At 44.5% G+C, this 17,708-nt stretch overlaps 1 protein-coding gene across 1 annotated transcript in view; it reads right to left on the bottom strand.

Moving 5' to 3' along the window:
* LOC112108746 (dual specificity protein phosphatase CDC14A) overlaps positions 1 to 17,708 on the bottom strand; it is a 118,871-nt gene that overhangs the window by 14,511 nt on the left and 86,652 nt on the right. The window contains exons 9-10 of the mRNA XM_026656053.2: positions 11,602 to 11,832; positions 7,354 to 7,492 (exon numbers count right to left, since the gene is read on the bottom strand). Of these exons, the coding sequence (XP_026511838.2) occupies positions 7,354 to 7,492; positions 11,602 to 11,832 (370 nt within the window). The remainder of the gene's footprint in view (positions 1 to 7,353; positions 7,493 to 11,601; positions 11,833 to 17,708) is intronic.

Genomic DNA, 17,708 nt, shown 5'->3' with positions numbered 1-17,708 from the left:
AATTTTTATTCCACTGCTGTCTGAAATCTGAGACCCTTTCCTTGGGAGAGTCAGGGTTCATGGGCTAAAAGCTAGAAAGGCACAATACCTATTATGTTGCAGCCTGAGGTAGGGCTTCACAGGAGTAACAGGCTTTTCTGCATGCCTACATATGCTGCAGGGTGAAGATGGGACTAATACCAAGCACAGTGAAGGAATTATACAGAGAACAGAAAAGTCCCAGCAAACTCTACATCTGGGTGTAAAGGCAAAGAAGAATGGGTTTAAACCATATTTATTCCACTTGCTCATTAACAAAATGAAATGATGCCTTACAAGGACTACGCTTGCTTTTTTATTTTTGGATGTGAAGCTTCTGGGATTTGCAAGGTTTATTTCCTGAGCAGCCTGGGAGGGTTCTCTTCTCCTTGGAAAACCTCATGCTCCTCAATGAGCCTTCCCACAGCAGAGTTGTGGTTTGGGGGTGGTAGAAGGAGGGAGAGAGGGGAGTGCATGCCAATCTGATTCAAAGCACCATGCCCTGGCAGAGTGAGGGTCAGTGTCTTGTAGCAGCAGGGCATGGCTCATCCTGAAAAACCGCCTTATAAATATAGCATCTCTTAGACTTGGTTCAATGAGTGCAGGGTTTCTTTGCTACTGTGGTGGGGGCAGAGGGAACTTGCTAAGAGGTGCTGCTGCACTGGAGGAACCAGAGGGCTAGAGCATCAATGCTCCAGTGATCCTTCAGATCAGGAGAGAGAGTGGGAGGAGCTAGAAGCTGAAATGAAGTTGCTACTGCATGAAAATGAATAAAAGTTGAAGTTATGAAACAAAACTGAACTGCCAACTTGTTCTGCTGCCAGAGACAGAATTTTGGTGGCCTGAGTTGAATGGTGGGGCTTAGCTGCTGGAACCTCCAGCAACAACACTGAATTGATTCTAAACTGTACAGGTCAGAGGGATTACCCGTTAGTGATGAATGAGGACAGAAGCTGTGCAGCAGAAATTTACTTTATCTTTTTCTTTACAAGATCTGGAAATCTATTATAAAGCGTGGTTGTAAGTGGAAAGAGTGTTCTGATAGCTAGGGAAGAAAATCATGCTTCAAAAAGTTCCGCCTCTGTTCTCTTCCCAGGTCTTTATAAATAAAATGCAAAACGAAAAAAAAAGCAACCAGTCTCACCACCCATCAGGGTCGTCTCTTAGTCCTGGTCTTTAGGGCTTCAAAGTCCTTACAGCCCTTCTTCAAAGCCTTCCCCAGCCAGCTCCTGCTCCCTGTAGGTGTCCCCTGTCTCAAGCCTTCTGCCTGGCAGGTGTAGAGAGCCACTTTCCAGTTCCTTTCCAGCCCCAGGTCTCTGCTTACAGGGCCCAAGGACTGTAACAAGCTTATTGGGATGCAAGCATGTGCCCTGTTACAGTGATATTCTTTACTCTCTTCATTCAAAGTTTGTTACATATAAAGCAGAGGTTGGAACACACTGTTTTTACTGCAGTCCACTAACTCTAAATTTTGAAAGCAAACTTATATATCCTAATAAAAGTGGTGGTATGGCTCATTTGAAAGATCACTCCTCTCACCAATATAGTACACTGTGGCACAGAGTGTGGCAAACAGTTTTCACAAAATTACTATCGAGTTGATTTTATTGACACTTTGCTGCTCTGAAAAGCAGTGGCAAACAGAAGCAATGCTTTTCCTCCTACCTACTCCATTTTCCTCAAAGAAATTAAACAGCTTTTTATTTTAAACATGAAAACCATTACCTAAATCCCAAAGATGAGTGACCATCACAAAAGCATATGCAGAAGTGAACTGGAAACCTTTCATTCCTCATAAAACATATATTCCTTCGTATAAGCTTAAAAGATGAATATAGCGTAGCAATAAAGTCAGTGGTAAAGATAGGCCTATATCAATACAATTTAAAATAATTTCAAACAATATGATTTTATATGATTGTGGCAGAAAACAATGAAAGCTTGGTTGACTGGTTTAGCATGAGGAATTTGTACCCTCCTGTTAGATGTACTGAATACATGTTTTATTACCACACATAGCAAATATTTGCATGTTTGCCAGCATGTGTGAACTAATTACCTGAGGTGATATCTCTCTTTTGGCTCCAAATAATCATAAATGTGGGAGCATAACACATACATCTCTCTATGAATAAATCTTTTTAGCTCCAATTTAGTTTTTAACATTTTTTTAAAGGGAACAATAATCTATTTCTCGAATCTTCTCTATTAGCCTTCTTTTCCCCTCAGAAGTATAAGATAATATAGCTCCTGTTAGAGGGGGGAAAAGTGTGACAAATACAGCAGTAAACCAAAAAGAGATTGGATTATCTGCATGCATTGCCTCAGAGAAAAGCTCCCACTGGGAGGTCAGATAACCAGTAAATACAGCAGGATTAGATAGTTGAAAAAGTGTTCCTACACAGAACGAGGAAAGTCAATATCCAGTATACTTAAAGAATGATCTGAGATTACACAGCTGCTGATGTCAGCCAAGTTAACTCAGAAGAACATGATGGGAATTTTTAAAACAAAAACAGTCAATATAGGAGTGTGACAGACCCAGACCAGTGGGGTACAGGAGTCTGGTAGAGGGCAAATATACTGGTCACTGGATGAGTAGTTTTCTGTTCCCTGAGTGACCAGAGCAGGGGCTGCACTAGAGTAATCAGGAACCTGCTAGAACCAGTTAAGACAGGCAGGCTAATTAGGACACCTGGAGCCAATTAAGAAGAAGCTGCTAGAATCAATTAAGGCAGGCTAATCAGTGCACCTGGGTTTTAAAAAGGAGCTCACTTCAGTTTGTGGTGGGAGTGTGAGGAGCTGGGAGGGTGTGGGTGTGGGTGTGCGTGTGCTGCGCTGCTAGAGGACTGAGGAGTACAAGTGTTATCAGACACCAGGAGGAAGGTCCTGTGGTGAGAATAAGGAAGGTGTTTGGAGGAGGCCATGGGGAAGTAGCCCAGGGAGTTGTAGCTGTCATGCAGCTGTTACAGGAGGCACTATAGACAGCTGCAGTCCACAGGGCCCTGGGTTGGAACCCGGAGTAGAGGGCGGGCCCGGGTTCCCCCCAAACCTCTCAATTGACCTGGACTGTGGGTTCTCCCAGAGGGGAAGGTCTCTGGGCTGTTCCCCAACCCACATGGTGAATCTCTGAGGCAAGAAAATCCGTCAATAAGCGCAGGACCCACCAAGATAGAGGAGGAACTTTGTCACAAGGAGATAGCGCTGTAGTGTAAACGCACTCTTTTGGTCAAAGAGGAATACTGCCATCACTCCAGTAACAAGTAGAACAAAAAACTGAGATCATGTTGTTCATGAAGTTTAACATCATTTATAAGAGGGCCTCCTTCAGGATTTGTCATATATAAATCCTGAAGAACAATTCTGCATTGATTTGCACATTGTTCTCATCTGGAAAGTTATCTTCCCAAACATGAGAGCTAGAAACACAAATATATATTTGTATGAATGCATCAAAGATGCTTTGGGCATTGCTGGGCATTGCTAAGCAACACTACACTCAAGCATTTTTTAAGCACTTTGGCAATCACCGTTCTATTATCCTTTAGAAGCTTCTGAAACAAGCCATGTATGTGCTTTAAGGTTTCATATTTCCATTTTATAATCAATCTTGATGAAGTTAATTATTTCTCAAACAACACATTTACAATACTCCAGGACAATACATTTCTCAAACAATACTAAAGGTATGAATCCTCAATTCACAGTTTTGGCGCAGGTTTCTCTTGTGTGACCTTGGACTAGTCATTTTTTAATCTCTGTGCATAGCCGCCATCTCCGTGGGTGCTCAGGGGCTGGAGCATCCACAGAAAATTAATAGTGGGTGTGCTCCCCCCTCTCCCCCCACAGTGTCTCCCGCCAATCAGTTCTTCCCCCTCACCCCACGCCTCCGGCCTACCCCAATCAACTGTTTGGCGGTGGCGTGTGCGGGAGGCAGGAAGAGGTAGGGGAGGGAGAGGGGCTGGCTAATGCATGCTCCAGATGCCAGGGAGTGGAAGGGGTGGGGGTCCAGCAGCAGACGGGGCAGGACCAGCCAGCCCCTTCTGGTTGCTGGGATGCTGCTTTGCAGTGTAGCGGGCTGGCGCTGGCGGCTGTCTGAGAGAGTCTGCTCAGCCTGGCTGGGAAGGCGGCTTTTGCTCCCTGCCTGGGCTTCGGCGCCAGGAACCAGGGGCGAGTGAGATTGTACGGGGAGATTTTGACAAACCAGTAAAGTGCCTGAAACCACTATGGCTTATTGTTAAAAGCAGCCTATTTAGCAGTCTCAGGGCTTGGCTACACTTGCAGCTGTAGAGCGCTTTGGGTTAAACCAGCCTTCGTAGAGCGCACTAGGGAAAGCGCTCCAGTCTGTCCACTCTGACAGCTGCAAGTGCACTGGCGTGGCCACATTTGCGGCATTTGCAGTGGCATTGGGAGTGGTGCATTATGGGCAGCTATCCCAGTGTTCAAGTGGCTGCAACATGCTTTTCAAATGAAGGGGGTGGGGTGGAGTGTGTTGTTTGTATGTGGGGGGAGAGAGAGAGTGGGTTTTTGGAGTGCTGAGAGTGTGTTAGCACGCTATCTTGTAAGTTCAGATCCCCCTAGCCTCCCTGCCTCTCACTCACTCAGGCCTGGTCTACACTAACACCCCAATTCGATCTAAGGTACGCAACTTCAGCTACGTGAATAACGTAGCTGAAGTCGACATACTTTAGTTCGAACTTACCGCGGTTCAGACGCGGTCCACACGCGGCAGGCAGGCTCCCCCGTCGACTCCGCGGTACTCCTCTCGCTGAGGTGGAGTACCGCAGTCGACGGCGAGCACTTCCGGGATCGATTTATCGCGTCCAAACCAGACGCGATAAATCGAACCCGGAAGTTCGATTGCCAGCCGTCGAACTACCGCGGTAGTGTAGACCTGGCCTCAGTAAACATTTGCTCTGCCCCGTTGCAGATAAGCAGCCGCTGTCTGAAACGGAGCTCTGAAAAGGCACTTCCGCATTCCTCAGCCGATTTCACAACAAAGAGAAGAGAGGCCACTTGACTTAAGGGGATTATAGGACGTTTCCGGAGGTCAATCAGTGCGCTGTAACGTAACTCCTCATTCACACTGGCCCTGGGGCGTCTCAGCCAATAAGCAACAGCCGTTATCCCTCTCGTGCAGGTAGAGTACCAGGAGCACTCTAGCCAGGGAGTCAGAGCACTCTATATGCCTTGCCAGTGTGGACGGGGAGTAAGGTAGAGCGCTCTGGGAGGCTTTATTGCGGTATAAGTTGCCAGTGTAGCCAAGCCCTCAGCTTGACCAAGGCAGGAGGGGAGGGGGTTTGGGTGCCACAGAAAGGGCAGCTTGACCCCACATCCTTCCTGATAAGAATTGTGTTGAAGTTGCTGATACATGCATTTTAAAAGAGCAGGATGTGCCCCAGGAATGTCTATTAGGGTCTCAAGGCTGCAAACTCTGGAAAAACCCACACCTGGTTAATCAATAACCAGAAGGAACCTCTTGCTTGACCATTGAAACTGCTTACTTAACAAGTTTTCTTTAAGGGGCATGTCATTCTATTACTAATGTATAAATAAGGGGGAAAAGGTTGAGATAGTTGGACTCTTTTTGGACTCTCCCTCTGGATACAACTTGCGGTCCCCACCGGCAGACGGAAGATTTGGCCACTAGAAGCCTGCCACTGTGTCACTCGAGAGCCACACTCAGCACTGGTAATTATCAAGGGTTGGGGGTGTTTTAGTAATCTGTTGCGGACATGTGTAAGTGCTTGAGACTAAGTAAAGTTTAGCCTTAAGTGAAAGCACTCTTGTGTTGTTCTGTTTGTGCCACCATCTATCAGTCAGATGGCCGTGTCTCCCCTGATTTATTTCCTGACACCACTTCCCACAGAGTAAAAGTTACCAAGAGCTTTGGGTTGAAAAAACCCTGGGTAACACCCTCCCTCTGGCACGTTTCCAGCTCGCTCAGCCGTGATCCTCAGCAGCCGCTGGGCTGCAGAGCAGCAACCGGGAGGGGCCGGCGTTAGAAGCATTCCCTCCCACTCCCTGCCTGAACTCCCTCCTGCCAGGAATGTGCTGGGGGGGCAGAGGGGGGCAGGTGCAGTGAGAGGACAGAGCACCCTCCCCCCCCCCCACAGGGGCTGCCGTGGGGGGTCGACATGTGCCTGGTCACAGGACCTCCCCCCAGTATGGGAGGCACCAGTTGTCTATGGGGCGCCCTCGGGAGAGGGGGCGGAACAGGGGCGGAGCGGGGCCTTGGGAGAAGGGGCAGGGCCTGGGCTGGAGCTGGGGGTCGAGCACCCCCGGGAAATCAGGAAATCAGCGCCTATGTCTCTGTGCCTCAGCGTCCCATTTTGGAAATGGAATACTACTACCTTCCTAAATCTGTCTAGTCTATTTAGATTGTAAGCACTATCGATCAGGGACTGTCTCTTACTACATATTTATACAATACCTAGCAAAACACTACATCCCCCGTTAGAGTTTTCCCATAATGACGCACATTTACAGTTGTCATCTTAAAATGCATTTTGTATTGGATAGTACGTTAAGCTGGGGGCGGGGGGTAAACAGGCAGAAGAGTCTGTGCTCACCAGACCTCACTCCCCTTCAGAACCTGGAAAGGAACTGAAGATTCCCGAGTTGTATGTACCATGCCTCTGCTGTCAGCAAATATCTGTGAAATCCAATGACAAAAAGTCCTATTCCCACCTCCAATGCTAGCTTACATAGAGGGTGACAACCTACTACTGCTATCAGTTACTTCATTAGTTCAAGTGGCAGAGGGCTGTGAGGTCGATCTAAAGATTCCAATCCTGCTGATGACCCATGTAGTGTCAATATAATGCCATGTTACAGAATTTGTTTGCTTTTTTAAAAAGCCTAGGATATTACATGCACAGCCATTAAAAGAACATTCAGAGTCCAAAGTCAAGCACTCAAAAATCAGGAAATGCCATAATTAAGGATGCTTGTGCATATGCAATAAGATACCATCTTTAAATACATTATCACATACTTTTTCCCCACATTCATCCTCCTTGGATAATCACAGGCTTAGCCTCCAACACTGACACCCCTTTCAACTGCTGGACCCCCACCCTTCCAAAATAATCAAACCCAGAATCCAGGAGAGTTTTAACTCCAATAAGGGAAAAGTGCCAGAGATTCCATAGAGATGTCACAATTGCTACTTATTTTATGTGGAAGATATTCAAACACTAAGGTGATGATGGGTGGCAACACAAAACCCTATGAGATTAGATAAATACCATTTGGTAGATACTACAAATGGGTAAAAACAGAGATAGTTAGAAGCGGTAGACTCCCTACAGTAACAAAAGATGCTATACTCACTCTTCCAAAAAGTGCTGCTGGGGTCCTATAATAGAGCCTGGCCGACATATTCTAATCCAAGCAATGACTTCAGGATGTGTGAACCTATAGTGTTTCATTATGTAACAGGCTATCAATGTTCCTGTTCTCCCCAGACCAGCTACAAAAGACAAAAGTACCAAAATAAATATTCATACACAAATACACATGTACAACACTTAAGTATTTTGAAACCAGTGTTCCCCCCCAGACCACATCTCTATATTGCAATTTCATCCATGCCTCTGATGTTTGATTTGTGATTTTTGCTTAATTTCTTATTGTATTTGCTATGTTTTAGAAATAAAGCTGGCCAGATACCCAAACAAGTATCAAATTGCTGGAAGTTTGTTTTAGTAGAGGTGTTTAAGAAAACATGGAAGAAAGGTGGAATTGTGGATTTCATTGTAATTTGCATCATTTCACCACTAAAACCCTTTAGATTGTAACTATTTTTTCTGAAATTTATTTCAATAAAGAATTTTTAAAAATGTCCTTTAAGTTTTATAACTGATTATAAAATACAAAAATATATCTAACATCCTATAATAAATGTTAAAAAAGCAAAATGTGTTTCCTGATAAAGTAGAAGGAAAGTTTTAAGACTGACCACTTTACAAGCTATGGCCCAAATCCTGCGAACACTTAAGCATGGGTTTGAAAAGATATCCACATTTAAATGCTGGCAGAATTGGGACCCAAATTAACTTTCTGGAATCACTATATCATGTTATTAAATGAACACTCATTCAATTTAAATTTTTTTAACATTTGTTTTGCAGGCTGGCAAAACTATAAAAAAATAAATAAATACTAGTTAGTGTTTCAATAGCTGTTTTCATCTAAACAGATTAAAGCGATGTACAAGGTGTTCTGCACAGCGAAATGAAGAAACAGAATCTAAGGGACATGTCCAAGTTAACAGCAAGTTAGCAACAGAATGGGGATTTGCCCAATTCCAGTCCTGTGATCTATCCACTAGACCGCACTGTCTCCCCAATAAAATATTTACAGTTTACAGTATGGTTAATTACCTGCAGATGTCCATTAGCTCCCTAACTATGGTTTCTGCACTAACAGTAACTGTTGAGATGCAAACCTTTTTACATTCAATATAGAATAACAACCACTCTACATTTAATCAAGGAATACTAATCTTGTTGTCTGATTTCTTAGAATGCTAAAAGAATTTAAGAAATGGGATGAATGGGGTCACAAGAACAAATAATGAGCAGATTCTATTTATTACAGCACTAGCTCTGTAGAATGATTTGAAGGAGAAGACAATAGTGTTACATTAGAGACAGACATGCAGTTTGTGTTGGGAAGGCAGTTTATAAATAGACTACTCAAACTGTAACAACTCAGACATATTTGTCTGAAGAAGAAAACAGTCTCTGATCTATAAAAATATTTTTTATTAAATCACATTTGTTACTGAAGGTTTTAGCAGAAAGGCTATGTGAAAAAACTAAAGCTATGGAAACATCTGGAATAGCAAACTTTCAGATTAAATAATTTTAACAACAGCTCCAGTAACAGGGGTGAAAGTAAGTCCAGTGACTTACCGGTACGCTGGGGCCAGCTCTGGCCCCCGGAAGGGGCGTGGCCTAGGGCGGAAGGGGCGTGGCTGGGGGAGTCAGAGCCAGCCCCAGCCCACCCTGTAAGGTAAGTGCCCCCCGCCCCCCACTGGGGTAGCAGCAGCAGCCCGGGGCTCCAGCGGCTATTTAAAGGACCGGGGCAGCAGAGGCAGCTGGAGCCCCGAGCCCTTTAAATAGCCCCCGGAGCCCCCCCACTACCCCTGGGCTCCGGGGGCTATTTAAAGGCCCCGGGGCTCCCCTGCTTCTACCGCTTCGGCCCTGTAAATAGCCGCGGGAGCCCTGGGGAAGCGGCGGGGCTCCCGCAGCTATTTAAAGGACCGGGGCAGCAGAGGCAACTGGAGTCCCGGGCCCTTTAAATAGCCCCTGGAACTACCCGCTATCCCAGGGCTCCGGGGGCCCGGGGCTCCCCTGCTTCTACCGCTCCAGCCCTGTAAATAGCTGCGGGAGCCCTGGGGAAGTAGCGGGGCTCCCGCGGCTATTTAAAGGACCAGGGCGGCAGAGACAGCTGGAGTCCCGGGCCCTTTAAATAGCCCCTGGAGCCCCCCACTATCCCAGGGCTCTGGGGGCTATTTAAAGGGCCCGGGGCTCCCCTGCTTCTACCGCCCTGGCCCTTTAAATAGCCGCCGGAGCCCCACCGCCACTACTCCAGGGCTCCGGAGGCTATTTAAAGGGCCGGGGCGGTAGAAGCAGGGGAGCCCCAGATTTTTAAATAGCCCCAAGAGCCCTGCAGCCCTACCCCAGGGCTCCAGCAATGGGGCTCTGGTGGCAATTTAAAGGGCCTGGGGCTCCAGCTCCTGCTTGGAGCCCCAGACCCTTTAAATTGCCGCCCTGGGGAAGCCGGGCGGCCCCGGTACGGCAAACCAGCTCTTGCCGGTATGCCATACCTGGGCGTACCGGCTTACTTTCACCTCTGTCCAGTAACAAGTGATTTCTAACATGGAAGCTGTAGAAACATCCCTGGCAAAACAAGAGAGCAATACAGCTACCATGCAGTATATTAAGTATGAATGAACACTGAATTTGTGTCTTATAGATTTAGTAGAGCCCAAGGAAGGAACAAAGGCCAAGTAGTTGATCTTCAGATAGTACGGCACTGAACTAACGGACGACTAGTTCAACAATATAAATGTTCAACACTGAATTCAGAGCATTTAGAGTCATATACTTGTAACACAACTGTTAAGTGTATCATGTCCCTCTAGTAGTTAATCCACATAAAGGATAACAATCTACTATTATTATCAACAATTTAAATTACGACTTTAGTTTAAGCCATACAGCTCTGTGTTATTGTTGTCAAAAGTCTGCTGACAACTTCTGGTAGGGGATTGTTACACACCTGAACTTAGTTTTTTCTAAACATTTTGTAGGAAAATTTAGTGCTCATAGAAATGACAAATGAATACTACTGTTTTGAATCAGGCATAGTACAAAGAAATATTTTGCTAACCTCTCTATAACTCTGTTAATGCACTTCATTCTTGATCTTCAATGCCCCTGCTAGTCCTTCCTGTATAATCTTTAAAAAAAAAACCTACCACTAACTGTGCTTGATGCATCAAGATATAAACTTTGTGACACCAGTATCACAAATGGGAGTTAATTTGCAATGATTTATTTTCATATGTGATGAGAGATCAAGTTCTAGTGAACTAATCCAGTGGTTCTCAAACTAGGGCCACCGCTTGTTCAGGGAAAGCTCCCGGCGGGCCGGGCCGGTTTGTTTACCTGCCGCGTCCGCAGGTTCGGCCGATCGCGGTTCCCACTGGCCGCGGTTCGCCGCTCCAGGCCAATGGGGACTGCAGGAAGGCCGGCCAGCACGTCCTTTGGCCCACGCCACTTCCTGCAGCCCCCATTGGCCTGGAGCGGTGAACTGTGTCCAGTGGGAGCCGCGATCGGCAGAACCTGCGGACGCAGCAGGTAAACAAACTGGCCCGGCCCGCCGGGGGCTTTCCCTGAACAAGTGGCGGCCTAGTTTGAGAACCACTGAACTAATCCACTGTGCAACCTATCCAGCTCTCCTCTGTCTAAAATTTTAATTGGGTACATAATCCATATTTGATTACTAAAAAAAAAAAAGATACATTAAGTCCCTCAATGCTATAGCTAACCTAAAGTGTCATGCCAGGTAGAGTATAAAGATTTTATTAAGTGCTACCCAGTATTAAGTTATGGAGCAATGTACTTTATGTTTTACTCTTCCTCAGGCTACAACAGTAACGTCAAAATTGTATTTTACAATTAAAAAAAAAGTTATGTTCTTTAGACAAAATTTGCAGCAGCAATTCAGAAGCATGAAGAGGACTGTGTGCCTCTTAATATCTACTAGCCCACTTTCCATAAACGCTAAAGAGAGATCTTCAGCAAAATAAGCAAAACAAAACAAAAACAAACAGCAGCATCATTATATGGAATAAAAAAAGAAACCCTGAATAGCACTGAGTGGCAAATAATGTAATGTATAGTTCTCATGCTGGAGTAGAAGAATTTAATGTGAACTCTTTGAAGAATGAAGATAACCTGCACAGGATCAAAAACTCTTAAGCAAAATTATTTTCAGAACTGGCAAATGCATTTTCTTATTTTGAACTGCAAACTCACAAGTACACTGTATTAGGTTTTTACATACCTTTACAGTGTACAGCTATAGCACCTTCAGCATTCTCGCAGATGTTCAAGAACCGTCGCACTATATTGTCACTTGGTGTGCTTCCATCTATGAAGAACAGGTCATAATGCTCAAAGCCAGCATCTGTAAAACGTTTTGCCTCATAGATCTTTTTGTTTAGTCTTATGATTGATGTGACATTATGCTTCCTGAAATAGGGAAAGTAGGCTTCAGGTGCGTGAAGAGGATAACCTAAAAGAAGCAAAAAATGATTACACATTAGTAAATCACTGAAAACTACTTGACACACACACAAATCCAGACCTCCATTAAAAAAAACCTAAACAATTTTTGAATGAAAAACTTTTTACTAATGCTGTAAATAATCACATTTGACATTTTAATAAAGGTAAATATATCTATATGAAAAAATATGCTAAGATGTGTTAAAAATTAACAAAAAGCTTTAGCCTGAGGTTTATAAAGCTATTATTCTTACAAATAAAGGTATCAGAAGACATTAAAGCATAATGTCTCTTAGGTACTGTACAATGTCCTGTGTGTTATAAGTTAGGTTTACAATTAATACATTAGAAACCCCCTCACACTCTAAAGCTATTCTTATAATGAAGGATTGTCTGGTTTAAAGTGAGGAATGTGTATGAATGTAGGATTCCATAATGGTGTAAATGTGTATTTGTTGTGGAGCCACAGGCCAAGAGCCTTAGAACAAGTGGACACCTTCTTCAACTAAGAAACTACAGTACAATATGTAAAGAATATGCTAGCAATGCTACTATTATGCTAGCACATTAAGTTTATCACAAGACGCGTTAATTTTAAATTGGTATTCTGCTTCTTTTTTATTTTTCACCTTTATTTCTGTGGGTAGTACACCTAGCCAAACTGAACTTACCATTGTTTACTGTTGGTTAAGAAAGGGTAACTCATGTAGAGAAAATAGCAGCTTTTGTTAAGAAAAGGACAGATCTTTTTCTTGATTTGGGTTATTTACCTGAATTTCTTCCAAGCAATAAGTTTGGCTGTGCCAAGTGGCGATTGGAGAAATTCTGACTAATCCTATGAAAAATTTTATTCATGACTATATGGGCATGTAGAGAGAGGGGATGGAGAAAATAAACTTATAAAAACATTTAAAACTAAATACTCCTAGCAACTAAGTGAAATCCTGGTCCCATTGGAATCAAAGCCAAAACTCCCATTGACTTCAAAAGGGACAAGATTTCACCATTTATGTAATAAGTCACCATTGTCTTACTGCTAATTTTATAGCAGTAAAATACCTTAATATTAATGTTAGGATTGTTAAGAAATACAGTTAATTAAGTTTAAATCCTGCAAATAAAAATGTATGTTACAGGCAGGGCTTTGGAGCTGTGCTCCGGCTCCGCTCCAGCTCCAGGCAAAAGCTTTCAGCTCCACTGCTCCGGAGCTGCTCCGCACTCCAGCTCTGGGCTCCGCGCCAAAGCCCTGGTTACAGGAAGCTTTTTCTTTGAACTCGAGAGCTGGAGTCTCCATTCTGAAGTGAGTTTTGCACAGAGAAGTTGAAGATGACCTCCAGACCTCTTTAACCCCAAGAGAAAAAAAAATGGATCAGAAGCCAGGATTAGATGGGGCCATGATTATTGCTCCAAGAGAAAGGCAATCCCCTACACAAACTAGAAGCTTGTCTTTTCATGTTGTCTTCAGAGAGGCTCTTGCAAGCCTGAGAAGGCCCTGTCTGAGAATCTTTTGAGTCCATAAGTCAGAAGTGGTATTGGCTCAGCTTGAGAAAAAAAATTTCAGCTTTCCTCCAGAGGAAGGTGGGCCTGGGTCAGCAAAGTTTCATTGTCTTGAGAAGACTACACCTCTGGAGCAAACCCTCTGGTGCTGGAAAATAAAAGTTCACCATGCCAGGAAATTCAATTGACAAAAAGATTGGTGGTTTTGAGAGGGATGGAAGTCATGGTTTCAGGAAAGTGTTCTGATGTTCCCTCAAGGGGTTCACAGGGATCGATAGAGGGACGTTTTATTGAGGTCAGAGGATTCCTTAAGGGCTTTTTGTAGGAACTAAAGAGTTTTGCTATATCAAACCAGGATGCCCCTAGAAGGGGTGCCTGTATCTAGTGTCCAAAGGCATATACTTCTTTGACCTACTGTGTTGCAGAGAAGAGATCCAACAAGAAACTGGCAATGTCACAAGAGGTGTCATTGAAGAGGACAGGTATTGTCATCTTGACAAAATCCAGCTTTTTTAGTCTCCTTTATTTCTATGGGGCCTCTTTTTCTGGAGTGAAATAAGGAGTGGATGATGGACAGAGCCATTCATGCAGATACTGTGCATGCTATAACCATATGTAAAGCAATAGAAGATGATTAAAACCACTTTTATGGGAATATTTGATTTTCCACAGCCCATAAAATCTTCTGGAGGACCCACCTCATCAGCTGGGATCAGAATTTATTTTCATCAGATCAGGTCCTATTAAGATTAAGAAAGGATGAACCAATCTTTGGAACAGAAAAGAATTTGTGTGTGTGTCAAGTAGTTTTCAGTGATTTACTAATGTGTAATCATTTTTTGCTTCTTTTAGGTTATCCTCTTCACGCACCTGAAGCCTACTTTCCCTATTTCAGGAAGCATAATGTCACATCAATCATAAGACTAAACAAAAAGATCTATGAGGCAAAATGTTTTACAGATGCTGGCTTTGAGCATTATGACCTGTTCTTCATAGATGGAAGCACACCTTATCCAATTAGACTTGGTATGTCAGAGAGATCTTATTAATGGACCACCTGAATCAACAATCTTCAAGAGATTCTAGAATGAGGAAAACTGATCTGCTTTTCCTAAATCTCATTTTGAGAGGGTCCTGGAGAGATTGGGTTACTGGTTGGCTATCTGACAGGCAAATGGCTCAAATGAAGCATTCCTCCACGTCTTCATTAGCGAATAAGCAACTCAGATCATCTGCATTAAAATGTTCAGAGTGGGAGGAAAGTTTCCCTCCATCGGCTGAGGCCTGAGAAAAATGTTATGCCAAGGGGTATCCTTAAAAGAAGAGACAGGTCTGCTGTTTTATGTTTGCTTATTTTAGAAAAGTGCTAATTGCCTTAGAATTGCAAACCCAGAAAAGGAGAAGAAAAGAGACCTGTCCTCCATGCTTAGAGTGTTGCTTTGGCAGTGGGGTGGGAAATGAGCTGATCCTCCTCAAATTCAAACAAGCAATTTAAAGTACCTGACTATCTGCAGCTTGAGGATTGGAGGATCAGTGAGGAGGGAAGCCTTAGATGACAGAGGATGAACAGTGTGGGGAGCAAAGCAGACAAAGGTCATTGATGGTAGGGTACTCCATGGAACACAGTGGGCATCAAAAGCTAGCCACTTTGGCATTTTGGAGGGACCTCACACAGCCCACATTTATTCCCCTGCTGCCATTTATTCCACCCAGTGGAGTTAAACCAGTTGTAGCCCTGGTGGGAAGGCTGTTGATAGGCTGAATGGAAGTACTGTAACTTGGTAGTGGGTTCCACTCACTATGAACCTGAGAATCTTCTGTTGATCTGGACAGGTCACTATATGAAAGTAAACCTCCTTTAAGTTGAGGGCAGCATACTGATTCCTTTGTTCTAGGGAAGGAATAATGGAAGCTAGGGTGGCCATGTGGAACTTTATTTTCTTCAGGTATTTATTTAACACTCTCAGATCTAAAATAGACCTGAAACCATCTTTTGCTTTGGGAATAAGGAAATAGCAAGAACAAAAACTCTTCCCCCTGAGAAACAGAGGAACTTCCTCTATGGCTACTGCTAGAAGGAGAGATTGAACCTCCTGCTGAAGAATGGTCTTCTGAGAGCGTCCCTGAAGAGCATGGAGGAAGTGGGACAGAGGATTGGGAAAACATATTGGAAGGAACAGATGGGCCTGTAGGAACTGGCATATTGCCCTCAACAAACCTGTCAAAAATGTGTTTTTAGAAGGGACTGCTGGACAAGAGGAATCTGCTGCCACAAAGGAGGAGTAAGGAGGTAGTTGTATCCTATAATTTCTGCCCCTTTTTCTCAGCAAGTCTTGCGGCTGAGGCAAAAAGCTTCCTCTTTGTCGCTGGTGTATAGATTCCAAGCGACTTCAGAGCTGCCCTGGAACCTTTTAGACTATATAGCTTATTGTCCATCTTTTCCGAAAAGAGGAAGGGACCTTTAAAGGGCAGATCTTGAATGGCCTGTTATACTTCAGGAGAAGACCAGTAGACTGCAGCCATGAACACTGCCTCATAGATATGGCAGACACCATGGAACAAACTGCTGAGTCTGCTGAATCCAATTGATCCTGACCATCAGCTTGCCCTTCTCCACCATCACACTGAACTCTTGCCTGGAATCTTCCATTAGCCTGTCTTTAAACTTCATGATGTTTTCCCAGAAGGTAGTCATAGCAACTCAGAGGAGTTTGCTGGTTAGCAACTGTAAGTTGCACCCCTCCTGTTGAATAAAATGTACGGCCAAACAAGTCCAGTCTCTTCAACTCCTTCCCCTTTGGTGTGAAGACTTGATGCCCCTATCTCTCCTGCTCATTAGCTACTGACACCACCAAAGAGCCTGGGGCTGGGTGAGAGTAGAGGTGTTCAAAACCCTTAGAAGGGACATAGGCTCTCCTCTCTGCCTGTTTCACTGTAGGAAGAAGGTAAGGAAAGGAAGTAGGGGTCTACCAATTGCTTCATTAATTGGGAGTGCAACTCAGGAGGCTCCCATCGAAGCTAATTTATTCACTAGTTTGTGGCATTTCTTGCGGACCTCTTCCCCTGAATGTCTAACACCAAAGCCACCCTTTTAAGCAGTTCTTGGTGAATCCTGCAATCCTCCAATGGTGGTGAATCACTCACCATCTCTATAATCTCATTTGGTGATAAGGAAGATGATGCACCAGAATGCTGAGGCGATGTCTGGTCTGTCTCCTGTGGTCGAGGAGCTGTCTGAGCAATTTCCAGTTGCTTGGTACCATATGTCAAGAGAATGTTGCCTGTGGTGCTGACCCTCCCCCCGAGAAGTCAACTCAGATGGGTGAAGGGAGGTCCTAGTAGGGGGAGGAACACTCGATGTCCAGAAAGGCCTCGGACATGGTCTGGGCCCATACTTGCACAGGCCTTTGTTTCTTGAGATGTGCCCACTGCTGGAACTGATGAGAGACCCATGAACTCCAAAGCTCTGATGGAGGGTATGCATCCTGTCTTGCATGGGACACAAAAAGACCCCACTTCTGAGTCTGAAGAAAATGACTCGGAGTCCTATGATAACAGTGGAGCAGAACCCATGTGGATAGGAAATAAAATAAGCTGAGCCAGAGAATGACAGTACTGGGGATATTAATGGTGGTTTGCCCATGAATTGTACTGCCTCTTAGGTGCCAGAAACATAGAGGTCATCAATACCACATGCTCTTTTAGAGATGGTATAGGAACCATAGTCACTGGTACCAGCTGAAACCATTTCTGGACTGCCAGGGATACCTGTTCCGAAAAGTTGAGTAATTCTCTAGTGGCTGCATATGCCTCTGGCGTCATTGGTATCAGAACTAGGTCTTGAATCTGAACTTTTTGCATAAGAACATCAGGGATCAGCCTCGATGGACCCGGAACAAATTCCAGAGTCGACAATCCCCCCTTTCTAGATGTGGAATGCTCTGGGGAATGCTCCCCCTCAGTCTCTCTCCCAGAGCCTTAGCCTCTAGATGGTCTTGGTACCAATGCTCTTTCTGAACAGAGTACCAAGTCCTTGGAAGATATGGTTCTCTTCTTTGGTACTGGGGTAAAGAACGAGGTGCCAAAGACATCTCAGGTAGTGTGCTCCAGACTGAAGGTGCAGCACTTGGAATACGCTCTGAACCCGAGGGCTCTGATGGAGGGCAGGGTGCCATCTCCATAAGGAGACACTTACATCTGGCTGCACTATCTTTTTTAGAGTGAGGCTTAAATCCTTTATTTGTCCTTGATGTGGGATTCCCCCAACATTTTAGGCAGCTGGGGTGCAGGTTGCTGACCCGCATCAGCCTGCTGACCCGCATCAGCCTGGCACACAACTTGCAAGATTTAAACCACAGAGTGCAAGGCATGGCTCTGGTACCAGTA

Source organism: Terrapene carolina, unplaced genomic scaffold, assembly GCF_002925995.2.
Source record: "Terrapene carolina triunguis isolate 2854851 unplaced genomic scaffold, T_m_triunguis-2.0 Scaffold211, whole genome shotgun sequence".
In the NCBI taxonomy this organism is placed as follows: domain Eukaryota; kingdom Metazoa; phylum Chordata; order Testudines; family Emydidae; genus Terrapene; species Terrapene triunguis.
The sequence above is the reverse complement of the archived record's forward strand: the minus strand, read 5'-3'. Positions and strand labels throughout refer to the sequence as shown.